Consider the following 23719-nt stretch of genomic DNA (forward strand, 5'->3'; position numbering starts at 1 on the left):
TTCATTGCCGCGTTCACGTGCTGTCGGATTTCTTTGAAATTCCTAGTCCTGACTGAGAATTTTCACATGAAAAACCCTCCAAGTCGGAATTACAAGGGGATTTGAGAAAATGTTGCCGCCTGAGTTGTTGAGTTGTGAAGTGTCACCACTGACCTTTTAACCTTTTCAACCAAAGGATGACAACAAATACATTTCTGACCAGTACAGCCTCATCAATATGTATAATGTAGCTAGTTTGACCATATTGTCAATGTTAAGTAAGCTAGCTAAACTCTTATTAGTTGAAGAATTGTTCCAACCAAATCACTAAAAAGCACATGAATGAAACAAAGTTGTATTTCCGACACCACAACTAGGAAATAGGAAATTCTGATGAGCACCCGGAGGGGCAGATCCCGAGTGGTCAGCCATACCCTCTGCCCGAGACGACAATGGGGAGCTGGGGTCCGATGGCGGTCCGCCTGTCGTCCATACCTGGAGGTGGTCTTGAGAAGAGCATACCGGGCTCTCTTCAAGGTATGGCGACAGTGGCGGATGGACATCTGGGCCGAGGGTATGCTGACCTTGTCCTCTTGCTCAGGGAAGAGCAGGGGATGATATCCCATCGAACACCCAAAAGGCGAGAGACCAGTGACTGAGCAGGGAAGGGTGTTGCGGGCATACAGTGGCGGAAAAAAGTATTTAGTCAGCCACAAATTGTGCAAGTTCTCCCACTTAAAAAGATGAGAGAGGCCTGTAATTTTCATCATAGCTACACGTCAACTATGACAGACAAATTAAGATTTTTTTTCTCCAGAAAATCACATTGTAGGATTTGTAATGAATTTATTTGCAAATTATGGTGGAAAATAAGTATTTGGTCACCTACAAACAAGCAAGATTTCTGGCTCTCACAGACCTGTAACTTCTCTGTCCTCCACTCGTTACCTGTATTAATGGCACCTGTTTCAACTTGTTACCAGTATAAAATACACCTGTCCACAACCTCAAACAGTCACACTCCAAACTCCACTATGGCCAAGACCAAAGAGCTGTCAAAGGACACCAGAAACAAAATTGTAGACCTGCACCAGGCTGGGAAGACTGAATCTGCAATAGGTAAGCAGCTTGGTTTGAAGAAATCAACTGTGGGAGCAATTATTAGGAAATGGAAGACATACAAGACCACTGATAATCTCCCTCGATCTGGGGCTCCACGTGTCGTGGAAATATTTGACTAAGAGACAATCAACTCAAAAATATCTCTCAAGACACCGGATCTTGTGAATTCAAGAATTTAGACTTTATTGCATAACAAAGCCTGAGCTTGCTCCATGGAACAACAACTGCTCGTCCTGAACCGGAGTGCTCCTTTTTATGCAGACACATGTATAGCCACACTGATACAGCTGCTAGTTCCTCCCTATGTGAATGAATAGCTTATTTCAGTATCACATGTTGGCTACTTGCGCTTCTCTAAGTGGGGCCACTGTATCTTATTAGTGGCATGACTCAAAAATTATGCACATACGTACGTTAAAGAACAATCACACTCTGTATTGACTATATTCACTATCTAGGCATGCATCTGGAGTACAAAGTATCATTCATGTTCATTCTGTTTCACCATTATCATTTCATAACACATTATAAAACATATCCATTCATACTTAAACATGATTTAAACATGTCATCCATAACCCATTCTCAACCACATACAATTAAACATTTATCATTTATCATCCTCCCCGGCCCCTGAGATTATGTGCATGTGGCCATGTGTCAGGTCATAAGGTCATAAGCATAAAGAAATGATAACACTAGTTCCATTGTTACTTCAATCTCCACACAGCCATCACGTCATTTACATTCCCAGACCAGCTGCAGGGAGTTTTATGAAAAACACATACATGTCTCTGCTCTGTATTAACCCTTCAACTGGTTCTCAATCCATAAACATTTTAAGGCATATAGGTTTTTAATTTTACAACATATCCATGCTTATTACTAATAGTATTATTTTATTTTTGACCTCTCCCTACATTTGCCTTAATGATACATAAAATAATACCATACACGCAAGATCTCACCCCGTGGGGTCAAAATGATCACAAGAACAGAGAGCAAAAATCCCAGAACCACACGGGGGGACCTAGTGAATGACCTGCAGAGAGCTGGGACCAAAGTAACAATGCCTACCATCAGTAACACACTACGCCGCCAGGGACTCAAATCCTGCAGTGCCAGACGTGTCCCCCTGCTTAAGCCAGAACATTTCCAGGCCCGTCTGAAGTTTGCTAGAGTGCATTTGGATGATCCAGAAGAGGATTGGGAGAATGTCATATGGTCAGGTGAAACCAAAATATAACTTTTTGGTAAAAACTCAATTCGTCGTGTTTGGAGGACAAAGAATGCTGAGTTGCATCCAAAGAACACCATACCTACTGTGAAGCATGGGGGTGGAAACATCATGCTTTGGGGCTGTTTTTCTGCAAAGGGACCAGGACCACTGATCCGTGTAAAGGAAAGAATGAATGGGGCCATGTATCGTGAGATTTTGAGTGAAAATCTTCTTCCATCAGCAAGGGCATTGAAGATGAAACGTGGCTGGATCTTTCAGCATGACAATGATCCCAAACACACCGCCCGGGCAACGAAGGAGTGGCTTCGTAAGAAGCATTTCAAGGTCCTGGAGTGGCCTAGCCAGTCTCCAGATCTCAACCCCATAGAAAATCAGTTGAAAGTCAGAGTTGAAAGTCCGTGTTGCCCAGCAACAGCCCCAAAACATCACTGCTCTAGAGGAGATCTGCATGGAGGAATGGGCCAAAATACCAGCAACAGTGTGTGAAAACCTTGTGAAGACTTACAGAAAACGTTTGACCTGTGTCATTGCCAACAAAGGGTATATAACAAAGTATTGAGAAACTTTTGTTATTGACCAAATACTTATTTTCCACCATAATTTGCAAATAAATTCATAAAAAATCCTACAATGTGATTTTCTGGATTTTATTTTCTCATTTTGTCTGTCATAGTTGACGTGTACCTATGATGAAAATTACAGGCCTCTCTCATCTTTTGAGTGGGAGAACTTGCACAATTGGTGGCTGACTAAATACTTTTCCCCCACTGTATTCCACCCACACGAGTTGCTGGCTCCAGGAGGTGGGGTTGGCGGAGACGAGGCAACGAAGAGTCGTCTCCAGGTCCTGATTGGCTCCCTCCGACTGGCCGTTAGATTGGGGGTGAAAACAGAGGACAGGCTGGCCGATGCCCCAATGAGGGTGCAGAACGCCTTCCAGAACCAGAACGAAAACAGAGGACCGCGATCGGAGACCACTGGAAGTCCATGGATCCGGAAGACGTGCTGCACCATGAGCTGGGCCATTTCCTTGGCTGAGGGTGACTTGGGAAGGGGAATGAAGTGGGCGGCTTTGGAAAACCTATTCACCAACGTGAGGATAGTGGTTTTGCCATCTGATGGAGGGAGACCCTTGACGAAGTCCAGGGATATATGGGACCAGGTGCGGTGAGGAACGGGAAGAGGTTGAAGGAGGCCAGCCGGAGCTTGCCTTAGAATTGTATTCTGAGTACACACAGTGCAGGCGGTGATGAACATGGAGACGTCATGAACCAAGGTGGGCCACCAAAAAGGTAGTCGTACAAAGGTCAGGGTCCGACGGGAGCCAGGATGGCTGGCCAGTCGGGAGGAATGAGCCCATTCCAGAAATGGGGAACAGACAGAGTCCGGGTCAAACATCTGGGTAACCGGGCCCCCTCCCCGGGGTCCGGCTGGGAACACTGCGCCTCACGGACCTGGTTCTCTATACCCCAGACGAATGCAGCCGCGAGACAAGAGTTAGGGTATGGCGGTCTCAGGATCCGTTGGTGTAGCAGAGGGGCTATAGAGGCGTGAAAGCTCATCCGGCTTCACATTCTTGGATCCCGGGCTGAAGGAGATGGTGAAGTTGAACCGAGTGAATAGCAGGGACTGTCGAGATTGCCTGGAGTTGAGGCGCTTGGCGGTGTGGAGATATTCCAGGTTCTTGTGATCCATCCACACTATGAAAGGGTGTTCCTTCCTCTCTAACCAGTGCCTCCACTCCTCTAATGCCATCTTAACCGTGAAGAGTTCTCGGTTACCCGCGTCGTAATTCCTTTCAGTGGTGTTGAGACGATGGGAGAGGAAAGTGCAGGGATGCAACATTTGGTCTTGGGCCGAACGCTGGGACAGGACAGACCCCAATCTGATGTCCAAGGCGTCGACCTCCAACACGAACTGCCGGGACTGATCCGGATGGATTAGGATGGGGGCAGTTGTGAATCGGTGCTTGAGGTCCAAGAACGCCTGGTCTGCAGCTGGAGACCACGTGAACAGGACCTTGGGAGAGGTGAGTGCTGAAAAACATGGAGGACATGTTCTTGAGCCAGCTGAAAAAAACGAGAATGTCATTGAGGTACACGAACACGAACTGGTTCAACATGTCACAGAGAACAATGTTAACCAGGGCCTGGAACACTGCAGGAGCGTTGGTCAGTCCGAATGGCATAACAAGGTATTCGTAGTGCCTGCTAGCCGTGTTAAAGGATGTCTTCCACTCGTCCCCTTCCCGTATCCTTACCAGATGGTAGGCGTTCAGGAGGTCCAACTTGGAGAAGATGGTAGCCCCCTGGAGAGACTCAAAAGCCGAGGCGATGAGGTGAAGTGGGTAACGTTTTTTAACCGTGATGTCATTCAGGCCCCGGTAGTCGATATGCAGGCGCAAGGTTTTGTACTTCTTCTCCACAAAGAAGAACCCTGTGCCGGCGGGGGAGGCAGAATGACGGATACACCCTGCAGCCAGGGAGTCCCCAGTGTACTCATACCTCCTGATGAGCCGGGTCTTTTTACAGGACAGGTAGAAATATAATGACAGCCCTATGTGTTCAGTCTGTGTAACCATTCGGCAGGAGACAATCTAGCTCTGCCAAGTTGCATAGGCGAGTCGGCAACCCTCTGTGATTTCTGAGAGAACTCGGGTGACATCGGATTCACTCGGAAGTGTAGACTTTGGGGATTTCCGTGATTCCTTGGAGGCGAGGTGGAAATTGAGGACGTGCGAGGGCAACCGGAACAGAAGATGAGGGAGTACTGGGAGAGAAAAGCCTGGCAGGTTGCAGAATCTCCAGCATAGCGCTCCGGAGGTAAGCATGGTTCTCGGGACACTGTGGTAGGCTGGGAAGAAATGTTGCTGGTGGCGGGGTTGCTGAGAGTCTGGGGGATTAAAGTAGTGGCTGCTGCCTAATAGACAATCTGCTGACTTTCTCCGGCAATGTATGGCAAGCACAGCCGTGGCGTTCAGCCAAGGTCTGGAATCCTTCCATAAGGTTGTGAAGTAACTCCTCGTGTCTTGCAATGGTGGCTCAGTGGGAGGAGACGGCGTCGCAGACCTTGTCCGAGTCTGCTGGGTCAGCCAGTTTGTACTATCAGGAATCAGGATAAGACCCATATGCAAACAGTTCAAATCATAGATGATTATTACAAAACAGTGGGCAGGCAAACGACAGGTCAAGGGCAGGCAGAGGTCAGTAATCCAGGGCAGAGTCAATAAGGTAGAGAACGGCAGGCAGGCTCAGGGTCAGGTCAGGCAGAGGTTTGTAAACCAGGTCAGAGTCAGATAGGTCCAGGACAGCAGGCATGCTCGGAGTCAGGACAGGTAGAATAGGTCAGAACCGGGAGAACTAGAAAACAGGGACTAGAGAGAATAGAAGTACGGGAAAAACACGCTGGTAGGCTTGACGTAACAAGACAAACTGGCAACAGACAAACAGAAAACACAGGTAGAAATGCACAGGGGATACTGTGGAAAATGGGCTACACCTGGAGGGGGATGGAGACAAGCACAAGACAGGTGAAACAGATCAGGGTGTGTTTTGGAAAATAACCACTATACTTTATTACAAATAAGGTCTTACAGAATTTTTGTTGCATCAAGAAATGACTTTATTAAAGTTTTCAACAAAGCCGATACCAGTCTGCAGAGGGGCACACATCCTTAAGGTCTCCCTCCTTATCAAGGCTTGACGCCTTGATAAGTTCCTTTCCTGAGGATGGCTCACCCCTCACAGTTTTGGGGGATTTCAACCTCCCTATGTCCACATTTGACTCATTTCTCTCTGCCTCCTTCTTTCCACTTCTCTCCTCTTTTGACCTCACCCTCTCACCGTCCCCCTACTCACAAGGCAGGCAATACGCTTGACCTCATCTTTACTAGATGCTGCTCTTCTACTAATCTCACTGCAACTCCCCTCCATGTCTCCGACCACTACTTTGTTTCCTTTTCTCTCTCGCTCTCCTCCCACACTACTCACTCTGCCCCCTACACAGATGGTAATGCGCCGCCGCAACCTTCGCTCTCTCTCTCCCACTACTCTCTCCTCTTCCATCCTATCATCTCTTCCCTCTGCTCAATCCTTCTCCCTCCAATCTCCTGATTCTGCCTCCTCAACCCTCCTCTCCTCCCTTTCTGCATCCTTTGACTCTCTGTGTCCCCTATCCTCCCGGCCGGCTCGGTCCTCCCCTCCAGCTCCGTGGCTTGATGACTCATTGCGAGCTCACAGAACAGAGCTCCGGGCAGCGGAGCGGAATGGAAGAAAACTAAACTCCCTGCCGACCTGGCATCTTTTCACTCCCTCCTCTCTACATTTTCTTCATCTGTTTCTGCTGCTAAGGCCACTTTCTACCACTCTAAATTCCAAGCATCTGCCTCTAACCCTAGGAAGCTCTTTGCCACATTTTCCTCCCTCCTGAATCCTCCCCCCCCCGCCCCCCCCCTCCTCTCTCTCTGTGGATGACTTCGTCAACCACTTTGAAAAGAAGGTTGACGACATTCGATCCTCGTTTGTTAAGTCTAATGACACTGCTGGTCCTACTCACACTGCCCTACCCTATGCTTTGACTTCTTTCTCCCCTCTCTCTCCAGATAAAATCCTGCGACTTGTGACTGCAGGCCGCCCAACAACCTGCCCGCTTGACCCCACCCCTCCTCTCTTCTCCAGACCATCTCCGGTGACCTTCTCCCCTACCTCACCTCGCTGATCAACTCATCCTTGACCGCTGGCCATGTCCCTTCCGTCTTCAAGAGAGCGAGAGTTGCTCCCCTTCTCAAGAAACCAACACTCGATCCCACTGATGTCAACCACTACAGACCAGTATCCCTTCTTTCTTTTCTTTCCAAAACTATTGAGTGTGCCGTCTTTAGCCAACTCTCTTGCTATCTCTCTCAGAATGACCTTCTTGATCCAAACCAGTCAGGTTTCAGGACTGGTCATTCAACTGAGACTGCTCTTCTCTGTGTCACGGAGGCTCTCCCGCACTGCTAAAGCTAACTCTCTCTCCTCTGCTCTTGTCCTTCTAGACCTGTCTGCTGCCTTTGATACTGTGAACCATCAGATCCTCCTCTCCACCCTCTCCGAGCTGGGCATCTCCGGCGCGGCTCACTCCTGGATTGCGTCCTACCTGACCGGTCGCTCCTACCAAGTGGCGTGGCGAGAAGCTGTCTCCGCACCACGTGCTCTCACCACTGGTGTCCCCCAGGGCTCAGTTCTAGGCCCTCTCCTTTTCTCCCTATACACCAAGTCACTTGGCTCTGTCATATCCTCACATGGCCTCTCCTATCATTGCTACGCTGACGATACACAACTAATCTTCTCCTTTCCCCCTTCTGATAACCAGGTGGCGAATCGCATCTCTGCATGTCTGGCAGACATATCAGTATGGATGACGGATCACCACCTCAAGCTGAACCCTGGCAAGACGGAGCTGCTCTTCCTCCCGGGGAAGGACTGCCCGTTCCATGATCTCGCCATCACGGTTGACAACTCCGCTGTGTCCTCCTCCCAGAGTGCGAAGAGCCTAGGCGTGACCCTGGACAACACCCTGTCGTTCTCCGCCAACATCAAGGCGGTGACCCGCTCCTGCAGGTTCATGCTCTACAACATTCGGAGAGTACGACCCTGCCTTACACAGGAAGCGGCACAGGTCCTAATCCAGGCACTTGTCATCTCCCGTCTGGACTACTGCAACTCGCTGTTGGCTGGCCTCCCTGCCTGTGCCATTAAACCCCTACAACTCATCCAGAATGCCGCAGCCCGTCTGGTGTTCAACCTTCCCAAGTTCTCTCACGTCACCCCCTCCTCCGCACACTCCACTGGCTTCCAGTTGAAGCTCGCATCCGCTACAAGACCATGGTGCTTGCCTATGGAGCAGTGAGGGGAACGGCACCTCTGTACCTTCGGGCTCTGATCAGTCCCTACACCCAAACGAGGGCATTGCGTTCATCCACCTCTGGCCTGCTGGCTCCCCTTCCTCTGCGGAAGCATAGTTCCCGCTCAGCCCAGTCAAAACTGTTCGCTGCTCTGGCACCCCAATGGTGGAACAAGCTCCCTCACGACGCCAGGACAGCGGAGTCACTCACCACCTTCCGGAGGCATTTGAAACCCCACCTCTTTAAGGAATACCTGGGATAGGATAAAGTAATCCTTCTACCCCCCCCCCAAAATTGTAAAGTGCTTATCCCACTGGCTATAGGGTGAACGCACCAATTGGTGAGTCGCTCTGGATAAGAGCATCTGCTAAATGACTAAAATGTAAATGTAAAAATGTTATATAGTCCTCTTCAGTTTTCCCGCTCTTTTAATGCTCCGTCCACTTCCTTTGTCTCTGAGGACGGCTGAACTATTACTCCAACCAATCACCCGCTCCCCTGTCTTGCACACACACTCATGTTTAGTTTAAACATGACAAGGCCCTAAATTACACAAACTTCACCCCCTCATGCTGTAATCAATCAAGAAGATACCAAGGAGACAAAGGTCTAGCCGAAACTCTATTCAACCCTGGTGCTGCTCCCTTCACTGTGTTTGAAGAGAGAGACAAAAACAAACGGCCAAATTCAGTTAGCCACAAAGAATGTTAACTATATGTTCATGATTAACTCAATTTTATCTGATAATCCATTAAAAATACACATCAGGTGTGACAAATGTCCATTGTGCAATATAGACAGTATAGTACATTTTATTATCGCAGTATAGTATTTATTATACATAGTAGCTACTATACTATACTATCTATACTTTTGATCATGATTAGTTACAGGCATAGGACAATTAAATAGGTGAGAGAAATAAGATGAACATGTAAAAACATATATGTGGTGACAATGAAAACAAACACAGCAGACTGTCTTCAGTAGTTTATGGACACAAAAGGATAGAGGGGTCTTTCTGGCGTGGGTTAAGAGGTATGACAGAAGCATATTGGAGGCAGATAGATGTTGAGACCCAGGAGAGGGGAGTGGGCTGTCCTTCCAGGATAAGGACTCCACCAAGGTCACTCAGTCAGTCACTGCTGTGCTGCTGCTGCCCTCTGCTGGAGAGAACGTGTAACATTCAGTCACAATCACTGTGGTGACATTTCCAATAGATAGAGATCTAAAATCATCTTCCCCTCCCCCAATCCTAACCTTAACCAAGATCAGCATATAGGGGCAACTTCACCCTAAACCCAGGCACACTCCACACTGTAATGTTATGGATACACACTGAAAACAATGTGGTTAGCTGGTCACAACGTGATTATACAGTTTTTCATGCAGCAAAACTAAAAAGACTAAGAAAGATTTGTGTGATTAAAGAGTGACGTTTACAACACATAGCAATGTGGTGTTGTCTGTATCTTTGTTGAGAAATCAGCATCATCTGGTACAACAGACAGAGGAGACACCAGCACTGACCTGTGTGGTCACCTGTAGAGCTAGTGAGCTGTAGACCACATTATCATCTGGTTCTGCTGCCTACAGAGGAGGAACAGGTAGAGAGGTGAACAGGGACAGTTCTGTTATAATGGAGGGTACAGTTTAAAACACAGTTCTCTGTGAAAGACAGTTGTAATTGTGATATGTGACATAAAGGTGATATATTATACCTATAGGTATAATGGTGACATAACCATGACTATGTTAACACTGAGGAAACAATCACCTACTGTTGTTTCTGATAACATAATACTAGCTGTGGCTAATCAACAGAGCAGCTTTACCTTGGCCTGTACTTTTAGTTGGGCCTTGTGCTGGGGGATGACAGTGCTGTATGTGACATCATCATCATCTTCAGGAAATGGGGCCTGCTGGTAGAGAGAGACCCAGATAACAAAAATGTATTGTTGTATTGTTATAGTGTACATGTATCTATTGCTTGTTCCAAGAAAGAAAATGAAACTGTAAATACAATTGTTTTCTAAAACAGATGCAAATTTGCCAAGGCTATGACGTTTTATGAGTAACATCCATAATGTTGTCTAAGACCAACGATGCATGTAGCCATATGTTGACCTTCTGTTCTGTCCTGAACTGATCAGGCATCACAGTGCTGTACATCACGTCATGGTGGCTCTCTGGCTTTGGACCCTGAGAAATGGACAGGACAGAAGGTAAACTTATGGCGACATGCATAGGAATAAAGAGTATAGGAACTTCAGAAACTCAGCTCAACACTGCAGGGATTGAAAATCACAGTCTAATTGAATCACAGTCTACTTGAATCACAGTCTACTTGAACAGAGCAATACTCAATCATGAGGCATCAAAGCCAAAGGAACTGAATAATATTAAGAAATGCTATAGATGGAAGGAAAGTAGTGTTGAAACCTACCAAAAAACAATTAGGCAACAACAAATTCAATCCATTCTAGACAACTTCCTGGACAAAACGTTCCACTGTAATAGTGTAAACTTGGCAGTAGAAAACCTAAACAGTATATTTGACCTCTCAGCTTCCCTATCAAATCTAAAAATCTCTAACAGAAAACCAAAGAAAAGTAACAACAGTGATAAATGGTTTGATGAAGAATGCAAAAACATAAGAAAGAAATTGAGAAAACTATCCAACCAAAAACATAGAGACCCAGAAAACCTGAGCCTATGCCTTCACTATGGTAAATCACTAAAACAATACAGAAATACACTACGGAAAAATAAGGAACAGCATGTCAGAAATCAGCTCAATGTAATTGAAGAATCCATAGACTCTAACCACTTCTGGGAAAATTGGAAAACACTAAACAAACAACAACACGAAGAGCTATCTATCCAAAACAGAGATGTGTGGGTAAACCACTTCTCCCATCTTTTTGGCCCTATAACAGAGAACAAACAGCAAAAAAATATACATTATCAAATGCAAATCTTAGAATCAACTATTAAAGAATACCAGAACCCACTGGATTCACCAATTACATTGAATGAACTACAGGACAAAATACAAATCCTCCAACCCAAAAAGGCCTGAGGTGTTGATGGTATCCTCAATGAAATGATAAAATATACAGACCACAAATTTCAATTAGCTATACTTAAACTCTTTAACATCATCCTTAGTTATGGCATCTTCCCCAATATTTGGAACCAAGGACTGATCACCCCAATCCACAAAAGTGGAGACAAATTTGACCCCAATAACCACCGTGGGATATGCGTCAACAGTATCCTTGGGAAAATCCTCTGCATTATCATTAACAGCAGACTAGTTCATTTCCTCAGTGAAAACAATGTACTGAGCAAATGTCAAATTGGCTTTTTACCAAATTACCGTACGACAGACCACGTATTCACCCTGCACACCCTAATTGACAAACAAACAAACCAAAACAAAGGCAAAGTCTTCTAATGCTTTGTTGATTTCAAAAAAGCTTTTGACTCAATTTAGCATGAGGGTCTGCTATACAAATTGATGGAAAGTGGGGTTGGGGGAAAAACATACGACATTTTAAAATCCATGTACACAAACAACAAGTGTGCGGTTAAAATTGGCAAAAAACACGCACATTTCTTTCCACAGGGCTGTGGGATGAGACAGGGATGCAGTTTAAGCCCCACCCTCTTCAACATATATATCAACGAATTAGCGAGGGCACTAGAACAGTCTGCAGCACCCGGCCTCACCCTTCTAGAATCTGAAGTAAAATGTCTACTGTTTGCTGATGATCTGGTGATTCTGTCGCCAACCAAGGAGGGCCTATAGTAGCACCTAGATCTTCTGCACAGATTCTGTCAGACCTGGGCCCTGACAGTAAATCTCAGTAAGACAAATATAATGGTGTTCCAAAAAAGTTCCAGTTGCCAGGACCACAAATACAAATTCCATCTAGACACCGTTGCCCTAGAGCACACAAAAAACTATACATACCTCGGCCTAAACATCAGCGCCACAGGTAACTTCCACAAAGCTGTGAACGATCTGAGAGACAAGGCAAGATGGGCCTTCTATGCCATCAAAAGGAACATACAATTTGACATACCAATTAGGATCTGGCTAAAAATACTTGAATCAGTTATAGAACCCATTGCCTTTTATGGTTGTGAGGTCTGGGGTCCGCTCACCAACCAAGAATTCACAAAATGGGACAGACACCAAATTGAGACTCTGCATGCAGAATTCTGCAAAAACATCCTCTGTGTACAACGTAAAACACCAAATAATGCATACAGAGCAGAATTAGGCCAATACCCGCTAATTATCAAAATCCAGAAAAGAGCCGTTAAATTCTATAACCACTTAAAAGCAAGCGATTCTCAAAACTTCCTTAACAAAGCCATCACCTACAGAGAGATGAACTTGGAGAAGAGTCCCCTAAGTAAGCTGGCCCTGGGGCTCCGTTCACAAACACAAACAGACCCCACAGAGCCCCAAGACAACAACAACAACAACACAATTAGACCCAACCAAATCATGAGAAAACAAAAAGAGAATTACTTGACACATTGGAAAGAACAAACAAAAAAACAGAGCAAACTAGAATGCTATTTGGACCCTAAACAGAGAGTAAACAGTGGCAGAATACCTGACCACTGTGACTGACCCAAACTTAAGGAAAGCTTTGACTATGTACAGACTCAGTGAGCATAGCCTTGCTATTGAGAAAGGCCACCGTTGGAAGACCTGGCTCTCAAGAGAAGACAGGCTATGTGCACACTGCCCACAAAATGAGGTGGAAACTGAGCTGCACTTCCAAACCTCCTGCCAAATGTATGACCATATTAGAGACACATATTTCCCTCAGATTACAGCGATACACAAAGATTTAGAAAACAAACCCAATTTTGATAAACTCCCTTATCTACTGGGTGAAAAACCACAGTGTGCCATCACAGATGCAAGATTTGTGACCTGTTGCCACAAGAAAAGGGCAACCAGTGAAGAACAAACACCATTGTAAATACAACCCATATTTATGTTAATTTATTTTCCCATTTGTACTTTAACTATTTGCACATTGTTACAACACTGTATATATACATAATATGACATTTGAAATGTCTTTATTCTTTTGAAACTTCTGAGTGTAATGTTTACTGTTAATATTTATTGTTTATTTCACTTTTGTTTACTATCTATTTCACTTGCTTTGGTAATATTAACATACGTTTCCCATGCCAATAAAGCCCTTAAATTGAAAAATTGAATTGAATTGAATTGAGAGAGAGCGAGAGAGAGAGAGAGAGAGAGAGAGAGAGAGAGAGAGAGAGAGAGAGAGAGAGAGAGAGAGAGAGAGAGAGAGAGAGAGAGAGAGAACCCAAGCTCACATTGCAGAAATGGAAGAGAGAGAAAGAGAGAGAGAACCTTAGCTCCATGCAGAGATGGTGTGATTGGTACTAGTACAAGATCTCCACAGACGTAAACCAGGTTTATTCAGTTTGTACCTGCTGTGCTGTTTCTCTGGTGTGGCTCACTGTGCTGTATGAAATGTCCTGCTCAGGGTCAGCAGACTGCAAAGAAATAAACAGCAAAGAGAAACAGGACTGGTCTATTTACCAACTAAACCACAGTTTGTTTCCATGATAGGATGCAGTCACATATATATTTAGTGAACTGACAGCTTCCTGTTCTCTGTCTTTTAAACATCATTTTTCAACGTCTTGAGTGTTATAAGACCTTGGGTTCAGAATATGGGACCTTTTATGTCAACTCATTGATAACCAACTGAAGAGGTAACACTAGAGTCAAATGGTAGATGATCCCAAATCATGAACAGAAAAGCAGATGGTTGAAAATAATAGAATATAATAAATTAAGTGTATCCTACCACTGAGTTGTTAGTTGTCTGGTCCTTGGCCTTATTGTCCTCTGGAATAAAGAGGGAGATGTCAATTACTTCTGAGTTTGTTATAGTACAATAATACCTCTGAATAGATTTCTTATAGACAATTCCTCCAAATACTTTTTGCCATTCAAAATCAATAACAGTTAAGCAATATACTGTTGTTCGCAATGTCAACACATTTGGTATTTTCTTAACTATTCTCCTTTTTTATATTCACATAAAATGACTACTTACTATGCTTTGTCCAGATCTTCCATGTGACTAGGATACCAGCTGTCACCACCACCAACATGCCCCAAGGAATCAGTAGGACTTTCACATCTATGGACCTGATGGATTACATAGAAGAACTTGAATCAAAAATACAATTAAAATAGATCATTATAAATTGATCATTTGTGAAAAAGTAATAACTTGTTGTTTACACTGTTGTGATAAATGGAACAATTATTTAGATATTCACATGTGTGGAAGTTGACCATACAATTGAAGACATGATATGATTATTATTGAGATTATTACTATACAAATAATGTTTTCTTTTTTTAAGAGTGCAACTTGTCCTTGCAAATGAGTGAGAATAACACAAACATTTCTGCTACTTCTCCAAAGAGATGTTCTACCAAGAGGAAGTGCTAACAGTCTCTATATGCATTTAGGGAGGGTGTTTGGTTATCTTCAGCTGTTGTAGTGTATGATGGAATTGTAACATTTCTTTGTGTTCATATTATCAGCCAATTGCCATAATATGTGGGATAATACAGCTGAATGAGTGATAATAACCTCTGGTGGACGTCCTCCTTGTTCCCCTCAGCTCCTTGACTTGTGTTGTCAGTCTGAACAGGCTCAGCAGTTGGAGAGGCAGAGGGTTGTTGATTGGTTGGAGCTTGGGTTGCTGTGATGTAAAACAACAATGCCATCAATGAAATTACTGGTATACCAGATAGTCAGGTTGTATAGCAACATCACATTCATAGTTAATATTCCAATTTGTTTCAGATGATGAAACAAAGTGAATCTGCTGTCAAGGATTATGAAAACAGTAGCAGATTTTCACTGACTATCATCTATGTCAAGAAGTAAATCATGGAATAAATACATATTTTCAGGGTGATATTAATGTAAGAAAATTACATCATTTTGATGTGAAGTAACTATGGATATTAAACTATTTTTGTGACTCAAACAGAAAGTACTTACTGATAGCAGTGATGTTTTGTGTTGCAGTTTGTTGACTGACAGTGATGTGAACAGACATCTCTAGTTCTCCCACTTCATACCAATACCAGTCAGTGTGCTCCATCTTCAGTCCACTCATAGTCACTGTTAAGACTATTCTGTTGTTGGCCAGACTGATATCCTTTAATGTCACTGATGTTCCATGTAAAGTCCCAGAATACGACACACAATCACCACCCATCCTGCACCACTTTATATCTCCAGAGTTACTATAGTAACAACGGACAGTGACACTCCCTCCTTCTACTCCAGTCACTTCCTGTTGGTCCACATAGAGTCCTGGAGTACCTGAACACAGAGGTACAGACACCAAAGAAAGAACTCAGCAGCAGAACTTTATTTCTAGTAAGTATTTTATTATTAATATTTTTTTTTTTAAATGTTTTAAAACCAACCACTGCAGAGTTTAAACAAAGTTTACACCACCATCTACATACAGAGAACATAAAGTATTCTTCAGGTTTAACTTGAACAATAATGGTGATACCAGTTACCAGACAAGGAACCAGTTACCAGGAAATGAAATGAGAACACCAGTCATTTAGTTTGTGGAAGCAGGCTATTTCTGATTGTCTCATCATTACTGAGAACTACCTATTCTACTTTACTGAATTGTAAGAGTTGCAGGGATCTTACCTGGAGTGACAGACAGGTAGAACCGTTGTATCATGATATCTGGTCCTCCATTGATCTCCACAACACACCTGTAAGTCTTAGAGTCCTCTGGCTCCAGATCAGTCATGGTCACAGTGAAGACTCTCTGGTTGATGTCATCAGAGATTGAGGCATTACCACTGCTCTTAGGATGGTCACTGCGTACTAGAGAGGAGCAACGAATCCAATCATACCCTTTACACCAGTATTTCACACGATTTATGTAATACTGATCATAGTGACATGGGATGGTGATGGAACCTCCGGCCTGCACAGACACATACCTCACTGTGAACACATCAACACAAAACACATTTAGGTTGGAATTCAACAGAATCTGCACTGCAGAATAAAAATCCCATTGCTTATACACTATAAAACAGCTTGTTAATGATTGAGATTTATTACACCGTGTTTACAGTGAATTGACCCACTGGACTTTGGCCCTTTATAGAAACATGTTACACATACCTGCTGATACTCTGTAGAGGATGAGGAAGAGGAGGAGGAGGAGGAGGAGGGAGAGATGAAGAGCCATGTGAGGGTTTCAGTCTGCCTGGTATATTACATGGTACCTGAGCACAAATGTGTGTCAAGGACGAAGGCAACAGCCAGAATGACTCTACTTCCTAATGTTAATAGACTTCACTGTCTGTAACTCTCTTCCTGCTTCTGTTTGTGTGTACATGGCCCCCTCAGTGGCAGATAGCAACTATTGCATCATATGGACTAGTTTAACCCCAAAATCATAGTCACTAAAATATATTTCAGCTTTCTCTAAGGGTTTTGGGACCAAAAGTCACTACTATCCTGTTACCCTCTACTGAAAAATAGACTGCTAATGATTACAAATATTCGATAATTGGGCGACATACACCACATTGGCAAATTCAATATTTCAGTATATAAGAAACTATATGATAAATGTTCTCAATGTGCTAGACATTGATAGATTTGAGGGGTCATCTGCTACAGAGATGTAGTGATGGGTACTAGACCAAGACCTCCACAAACTCGCACTTTAAACCTGGTTCATGGTTCAGGGTCCTCCGGACCACAACCCAGTCTGATGTGGTTTTACGTTCAACAAGAATGCTCTCTGTCTCTCTCCCACTTCTTTTAAAGATTTTTGTAGTAATTTTACCCGACCGTAGGTCGAATCATGCATCCTCTGAAACATGACCCGCCATGCCGCGCTGCTTCTTAACACCTGCTTGCTTAATCCGGAAGCCAGCCGCACCAATGTGTTGGAGGAAACACCGTTCAACTGACGACTGCTGTCCCACCACAAGGAGTCGCTAGAGCGCGATGAGCCAAGGAAAGCCCCTGGGCCAAACCCTGCCCTAACCCAGACGATGCTGGGGCAATTGTGCACCGCCCTATGGGACTCCCGCTCATGGCTGGCTGTGACACAGCCTGGGATAAAACCCCAGACAGTAGTGACACCTCAACACTGCAGTGCAGTGCCTTTGACTGCTGCGCCAATTGGGAGGCCCCTTTATCCCTCTTCTATACAGGAAATGAACCCTTTGTCATGTACAGCTCATAACCACAGATGTCCTCCAAGCCAAAGTGTTAAAGTTAATTCAGGAAGCTGCATTACCAGAATGCTGCAAGTTTCAGCTAAACTCATTCCACAACGTCATGTTAACTACTGAGCATTGCATCCAACACAGCAAACTACTTCACACTCAAACTCACACACATTGTTTTTTGCTTTGGTACAATTTTCATACATATGTGGTAACGTTTCACAACTCTTAGTACAAAACTCAAAACAGATCATCAAAAAGGTTGTTTTTTCAAAACGTTAAGCACATTTTCAATTGACTAAGTACAACACACAAAAGCACATTAAAGCATTAGACCTATCACTAAAAGCTTCAGTCATGCAATACTTAAATCTGAACTGGTTCTCTAGCAAATCAGTAAGATTGTCTCAACCAATGTTCAAGAATGGCCTTTTTCCCTTTATTCAGATTACAACTAATCTCCCAGATATCACTATTTCTAAAACAAGCATTAGAAAGTTGGTTGCAATTTCAATTTAATCCACCAGAAACGAAATAACAAATAATGCGACAAATATTGTGGTTAAACTCAAATATACTAATTGACAAAAACACCTTTTTTTAATTTTTAAAAAAGGTAGAATCTTTGTAAATGATATAATCGGTAGGACTGGTGGAGTTATGTCGCACATGCAGCTAACAAAGACATATGCAAATGTCTGCTCTACCCAAAATTACAACCAAATAATTGCAGCCTTACCGCAAAAATGGAAGAGGAAATGGAAGGAGGAGAAAGTAAGGAACTTGTCTGTCGGCCTTGCATTAAAGAACATAATTGGTTATGGAAAACTGTGATAAATATAAAGGTATATCAGTTTCATTTAAGGACCAAAGGATTGACAGCCGTCCCATATAGATTGCAAAATAGTTGGGAAGAGATCTTTGACATACCGATCCCATGGCATAGTGTTTATGAACTGATACGCAAAACGACACCGGTTTCAAAACTTTGAATCTTTCATTTTAAATGATTATATAAAATTCTTGCTACCAATAGAATGTTATTTATATGGGGGATACAATCTTCCCAGCTCTGCAGATTTTGCTGCAAAGAGAAAGAATCATTAGATCATTTGTTTTGGTACTGTCCACTTGTAGCTTGATTTTTTGACACAGGTCCAGGAATGGCTAAAGGATTGCAATATTTACCTGGAGCTAACCTTGCATATAGCATTACTGGATAATCTGAAAAGTCATAGTCAATCGATCAATAACATAATAATACTTTTAGCAAAATGTTTATTTTCAATTCACAATCTGTAGAAACAATGAGAATAGAAAGGTTCAGACCTTTTGTAAGACATCACAGTACAGTTTAAATATATATGGCAAATATAAATCCTATATGGATGGTGTTAAAAAAGATAGATAGAAGGTGTTGAATGGAATTGAAGGATGGGACTAATAACAACTAACAACAAATAATAACAAGATAACTAATAATGTAAGCATACTGTGTCCATAATAAGTATATAGGTTGTAGGTTGGGAGCTTTTGTGAAAGAGCACAGTTAGAAAGATATGGCATATAGAAGCAAACTTGATGGACATCATGAAAATGATCGGAGAGGTTGAGAGTAGAGGAAGTTCAGGAGAAAAAACAAACAAAATAGAATTAGTGTACAATTGACTGTGTCCATAAAATGTAGATAGTAGGTATAAGCTGGAAGTAGAGGCCTAAGCATTGTTGTTCACAAGTTTACTCCAAGTAGGGAAAGGGTGGCGGGGTTGGAAAGTAATAAAGGGGAATATATATATTTTTTAAAGGATATGTATGTGTATGTATGTATGTATGTATGAATGTGTGTATGTATGTGTGTGTGTATATATGTGTATATATATATATATGTATATATGTATATGTATATGTATGTGTATGTGTATGTGTATGTGTATGTGTATGTGTATGTATATGTGTAAATACAGTGGGGGAAAAAAGTATTTAGTCAGCCACCAATTGTGCAAGTTCTCCCACTTAAAAAGATGAGAGAGGCCTGTAATTTTCATCATAGGTACACGTCAACTATGACAGACAAATTGAGAATTTTTTTTCCAGAAAATCACATTGTAGGATTTTTAATGAATTTATTTGCTAATAATGGTGGAAAATAAGTATTTGGTCACCTACAAACAAGCAAGATTTCTGGCTCTCACAGACCTGTAACTTCTTCTTTAAGAGGCTCCTCTGTCCTCCACTCGTTACCTGTATTAATGGCACCTGTTTGAACTTGTTATCAGTATAGAAGACACCTGTCCACAACCTCAAACAGTCACACTCCAAACTCCACTATGGCCAAGACCAAAGAGCTGTTAAAGGACACCAGAAACAAAATTGTAGACCTGCACCAGGCTGGGAAGACTGAATCTGCAATAGGTAAGCAGCTTGGTTTGAAGAAATCAACTGTGGGAGCAATTATTAGGAAATGGAAGACATACAAGACCACTGATAATCTCCCTTGATCTGCGGCTCCACGCAAGATCTCACCCCGTGGGGTCAAAATGATCACAAGAACAGTGAACAAAAATCCCAGAACCACACGGGGGGACCTAGTGAATGACCTGCAGAGAGCTGGGACCAAAGTAACAAAGCCTACCATCAGTAACACACTACGCCGCCAGGGACTCAAATCCTGCAGTGCCAGACGTGTCCCCCTGCTTAAGCCAGTACATGTCCAGGCCCGTCTGAAGTTTGCTAGAGTGCATTTGGATGATCCAGAAGAGGATTGGGAGAATGTCATATGGTCAGATGAAACCAAAATATAACTTTTTGGTAAAAACTCAACTTGTCGTGTTTGGAGGACAAAGAATGCTGAGTTGCATCCAAAGAACACCATACCTACTGTGAAGCATGGGGGTGGAAACATCATGCTTTGGGGCTGTTTTTCTGCAAAGGGACCAGGACCACTGATCCGTGTAAAGGAAAGAATGAATGGAGCCATGCATCGTGAGATTTTGAGGGAAAACCTCCTTCCATCAGCAAGGGCATTGAAGATGAAACGTGGCTGCGTCTTTCAGCATGACAATGATCCCAAACACACCGCCCGGGCAACAAAGGAGTGGCTTCGTAAGAAGCATTTCAAGGTCCTGGAGTGGCCTAGCCAGTCTCCAGATCTCAACCCCATAGAAAATCAGTTGAAAGTCAGAGTTGAAAGTCCGTGTTGCCCAGCGACAGCCCCAAAACATCACTGCTCTAGAGGAGATCTGCATGGAGGAATGGGCCAAAATACCAGCAACAGTGTGTGAAAACCTTGTGAAGATTTACAGATCCCGGGCTGAAGGAGATGGTGAAGTTGAACCGAGTGAATAGCAGGGCCTGTCGAGATTGCCTGGAGTTGAGGTGCTTGGCGGTGTGGAGATTTTCCAGGTTCTTGTGATCCATCCACACTATGAAAGGGTGTTCCTTCCTCTCTAACCAGTGCCTCCACTCCTCTAACGCCATCTTAACCGAAAAGAGTTCTCGGTTACCCGCGTCGTAATTCCTTTCAGTGGTGTTGAGACGATGGGAGAAGAAAGTGCAGGGATGCAACATTTGTTCTCGGGCCGAACGCTGGGACAGGACAGACCCCAATCTGATGTCCAAGGCGTCGACCTCCAACACGAACTGCCGGGACAGATCCGGATGGATTAGGATGGGGGCGGTTGTGAATCGGTGCTTGAGGTCCAAGAACGCCCGGTCTGCAGCTGGAGACCACGTGATCGGGATCTTGGGAGAGGTGAGTACTGAAAAACATGGAGGACATGTTCTTGAGCCAAGCGGGAAAAAACGAGAATGTCATTGAGGTAGACGAACACGAACTGGTTCAACATGTCACAAAAACATTGTTAACCAGGGCCTGGAACACTGCAGGAGCGTTGGTCAGTCTGAATGGCATAACAAGGTATTCGTAGTGCCTGCTAGCCGTGTTAAAGGATGTCTTCCACTCGTCCCCTTCCCGTATCCTTACCAGATGGTAGGCGTTCAGGAGGTCCAACTTGGAGAAGATGGTAGCCCCCTGGAGAGACTCAAAAGCTGAGGCGATGAGGTGAAGTGGGTAACGGTTTTTAACCGTGATGTCATTCAGGCCCCGGTAGTCGATACGCAGGCGCAAGGTTTTGTCCTTCTTCTCCACAAAGAAAAACCCTGTGCCGGCTGGGGAGGCAGAATGACGGATACACCCTGCAGCCAGGGAGTCCTCAATGTACGTTTCCATCGCCTTGGTCTCCGGACCCGACAGTGAATAGAGCCACCCCTGAGGCGGTGCAGTGCCCGGGAGAAGGTCAATGGCTCAGTCATAGGGCCGAAGCGGAGGAAGTGAGGTGGCACGGGCCTTGCTGAAAACCTCCCGGATGTCCTGGTATTCCATGGGAATGGCGAAAAGGTCAGAGACTTTACCCAAGCCTGCAGGAAGACGTCCCAGGGCATGCTGCGCCTACTTCAGGCATTGAGCATGGCAGAATGCGGTCCAACCATTGATCGAACCCACAGTCCAGTCCACAAGGGGATTGTGTCTTTGGAGCCATGAAAACCCCAACACAACGGGTACCTGAGGGGATTCGATAAGTAGAAACTGGATCGTCTCGCGTTGGTTGCCTGACACTCGCAGGTTGATAGGAACCATGTTGTGGGTGACTCTGCCAATAGAACGCTCATCCAGCGCTCCGATGTCCATGGGAATGGAGAGGGTTTGAGTGGGGATTCCCAACTCTGACACCAGGGTAGCGTCCATAAAACTCTTGTCGGCCCCAGAGTCAATGAGTACCGGGAGAGATTTGGACCGGTCACCGCACAGCAGGATGGCATGGAGAGGGATACGAGTAATGGGAGACTGGACATTCTCCGTAATGGCCACCAGTGTACTCATACCTCCTGATGAGCCGGGTCTTTTTACAGGACAGGTAGAAATATAATGACAGCCCTATGTGTTCATTCTGTGTAACCATTCGGCAGGAGACAATCTAGCTCTGCCAAGTTGCATAGGCGAGTCGGCAACCCTCTGTGATTTCTGAGAGAACTCGGGTGACATCGGATTCACTCGGAAGTGTAGACTTTGGAGATTTCCGGGATTCCTTGAAGGCGAGGTGGAAATTGAGGACGTGCGAGGGCAACCGGAACAGAAGATGAGGGTGTACTGGGAGAGAAAAGCTTGGCAGGTTCCAGAATCTCCAGCATAGCGCTCCGGAGGTAAGCATGGTTCTCGGGACACCGTAGTAGGCTGGGAAGAAATGCCGCTGGTGGCTGGGTTGCTGAGAGTCTGGGGGATTAAAGTAGTGGCTGCTGCCTAATAGACAATCTGCTGACTTTCTCCGGCAATGTATGGAAAGCACAGCCGTGGCGTTCAGCCAAGGTCTGGAATCCTTCCATAAGGTTGTGAAGTAACTCCTCGTGTCTTGCAATGGTGGCTCAGTGGGAGGAGACGACGTCGCAGAGCTTGTCCGAGTCTGCTGGGTCAGCCAGTTTGTACTATCAGGAATCAGGATAAGACCCATATGCAAACAGTTCAAATCATAGATGTTTATTACAAAACAGTGGGCAGGCAAACGACAGGTCAAGGGCAGGCAGAGGTCAGTAATCCAGGGCAGAGTCAATAAGGTAGAGAACGGCAGGCAGGCTCAGGGTCAGGTCAGGCAGAGGTTTGTAAACCAGGTCAGAGTCAGATAGGTCCAGGACAGCAGGCATGCTCGGAGTCAGGACAGGTAGAATAGGTCAGAACCGGGAGAACTAGAAAACAGGGACTAGAGAGAATAGAAGTACGGGAAAAACACGCTGGTAGGCTTGACGTAACAAGACAAACTGGCAACAGACAAACAGAAAACACAGGTAGAAATGCACAGGGGATACTGGGGAAAATGGGCTACACCTGGAGGGGGATGGAGACAAGCACAAGACAGGTGAAACAGATCAGGGTGTGTTTTGGAAAATAACCACTATACTTTATTACAAATAAGGTCTTACAGAGTTTTTGTTGCATCAAGAAATGACTTAATTAAAGTTTTCAACAAAACTGATACCAGTCTGCAGAGGGGCACACATCCTTAAGGTCTCCCTCCATCTTATATAGTCCTCTTCAGTTTTCCCGCTCTTTTATTGCTCCACCCACTTCCTTTGTCCCTGAGGACGGCTGAACTATTACTCCAACCAATCACCCGCTCCCCTGTCT

The 23719-nt window shown here is 44.4% G+C and overlaps 1 protein-coding gene across 6 annotated transcripts; it reads right to left on the reverse strand.

Annotated features, from left to right (window-relative positions):
• Positions 1-9200: 9200 nt before the first annotated feature.
• Positions 9201-16619, reverse strand: LOC123483436. Of its 6 annotated transcripts, XM_045213422.1 has the most exons (12): positions 16484-16510; positions 16297-16300; positions 15995-16177; positions 15320-15646; positions 14903-15014; positions 14354-14448; positions 14102-14142; positions 13719-13784; positions 10353-10427; positions 10061-10144; positions 9756-9815; positions 9201-9391 (listed from the first exon to the last, which is right to left on the reverse strand). In XM_045213422.1, the coding sequence occupies exons 3-12, from the start codon at positions 16098-16100 to the stop codon at positions 9365-9367; spliced, it is 993 nt and encodes a 330-aa protein (XP_045069357.1). In that variant the 5' UTR covers positions 16101-16177; positions 16297-16300; positions 16484-16510; the 3' UTR covers positions 9201-9364. The 6 variants fall into 6 exon arrangements, with proteins under 6 accessions (XP_045069357.1, XP_045069353.1, XP_045069352.1 ...); XM_045213418.1 differs by lacking the exon at positions 16297-16300 and having other exon boundaries at positions 9201-9388; positions 16484-16619; XM_045213417.1 differs by lacking the exon at positions 16297-16300 and having other exon boundaries at positions 16484-16619.
• Positions 16620-23719: the final 7100 nt, after the last annotated feature.

Source organism: Coregonus clupeaformis, unplaced genomic scaffold (genome assembly GCF_020615455.1).
Source record: "Coregonus clupeaformis isolate EN_2021a unplaced genomic scaffold, ASM2061545v1 scaf0111, whole genome shotgun sequence".
NCBI classification, from domain to species: Eukaryota; Metazoa; Chordata; class Actinopteri; order Salmoniformes; family Salmonidae; genus Coregonus; species Coregonus clupeaformis.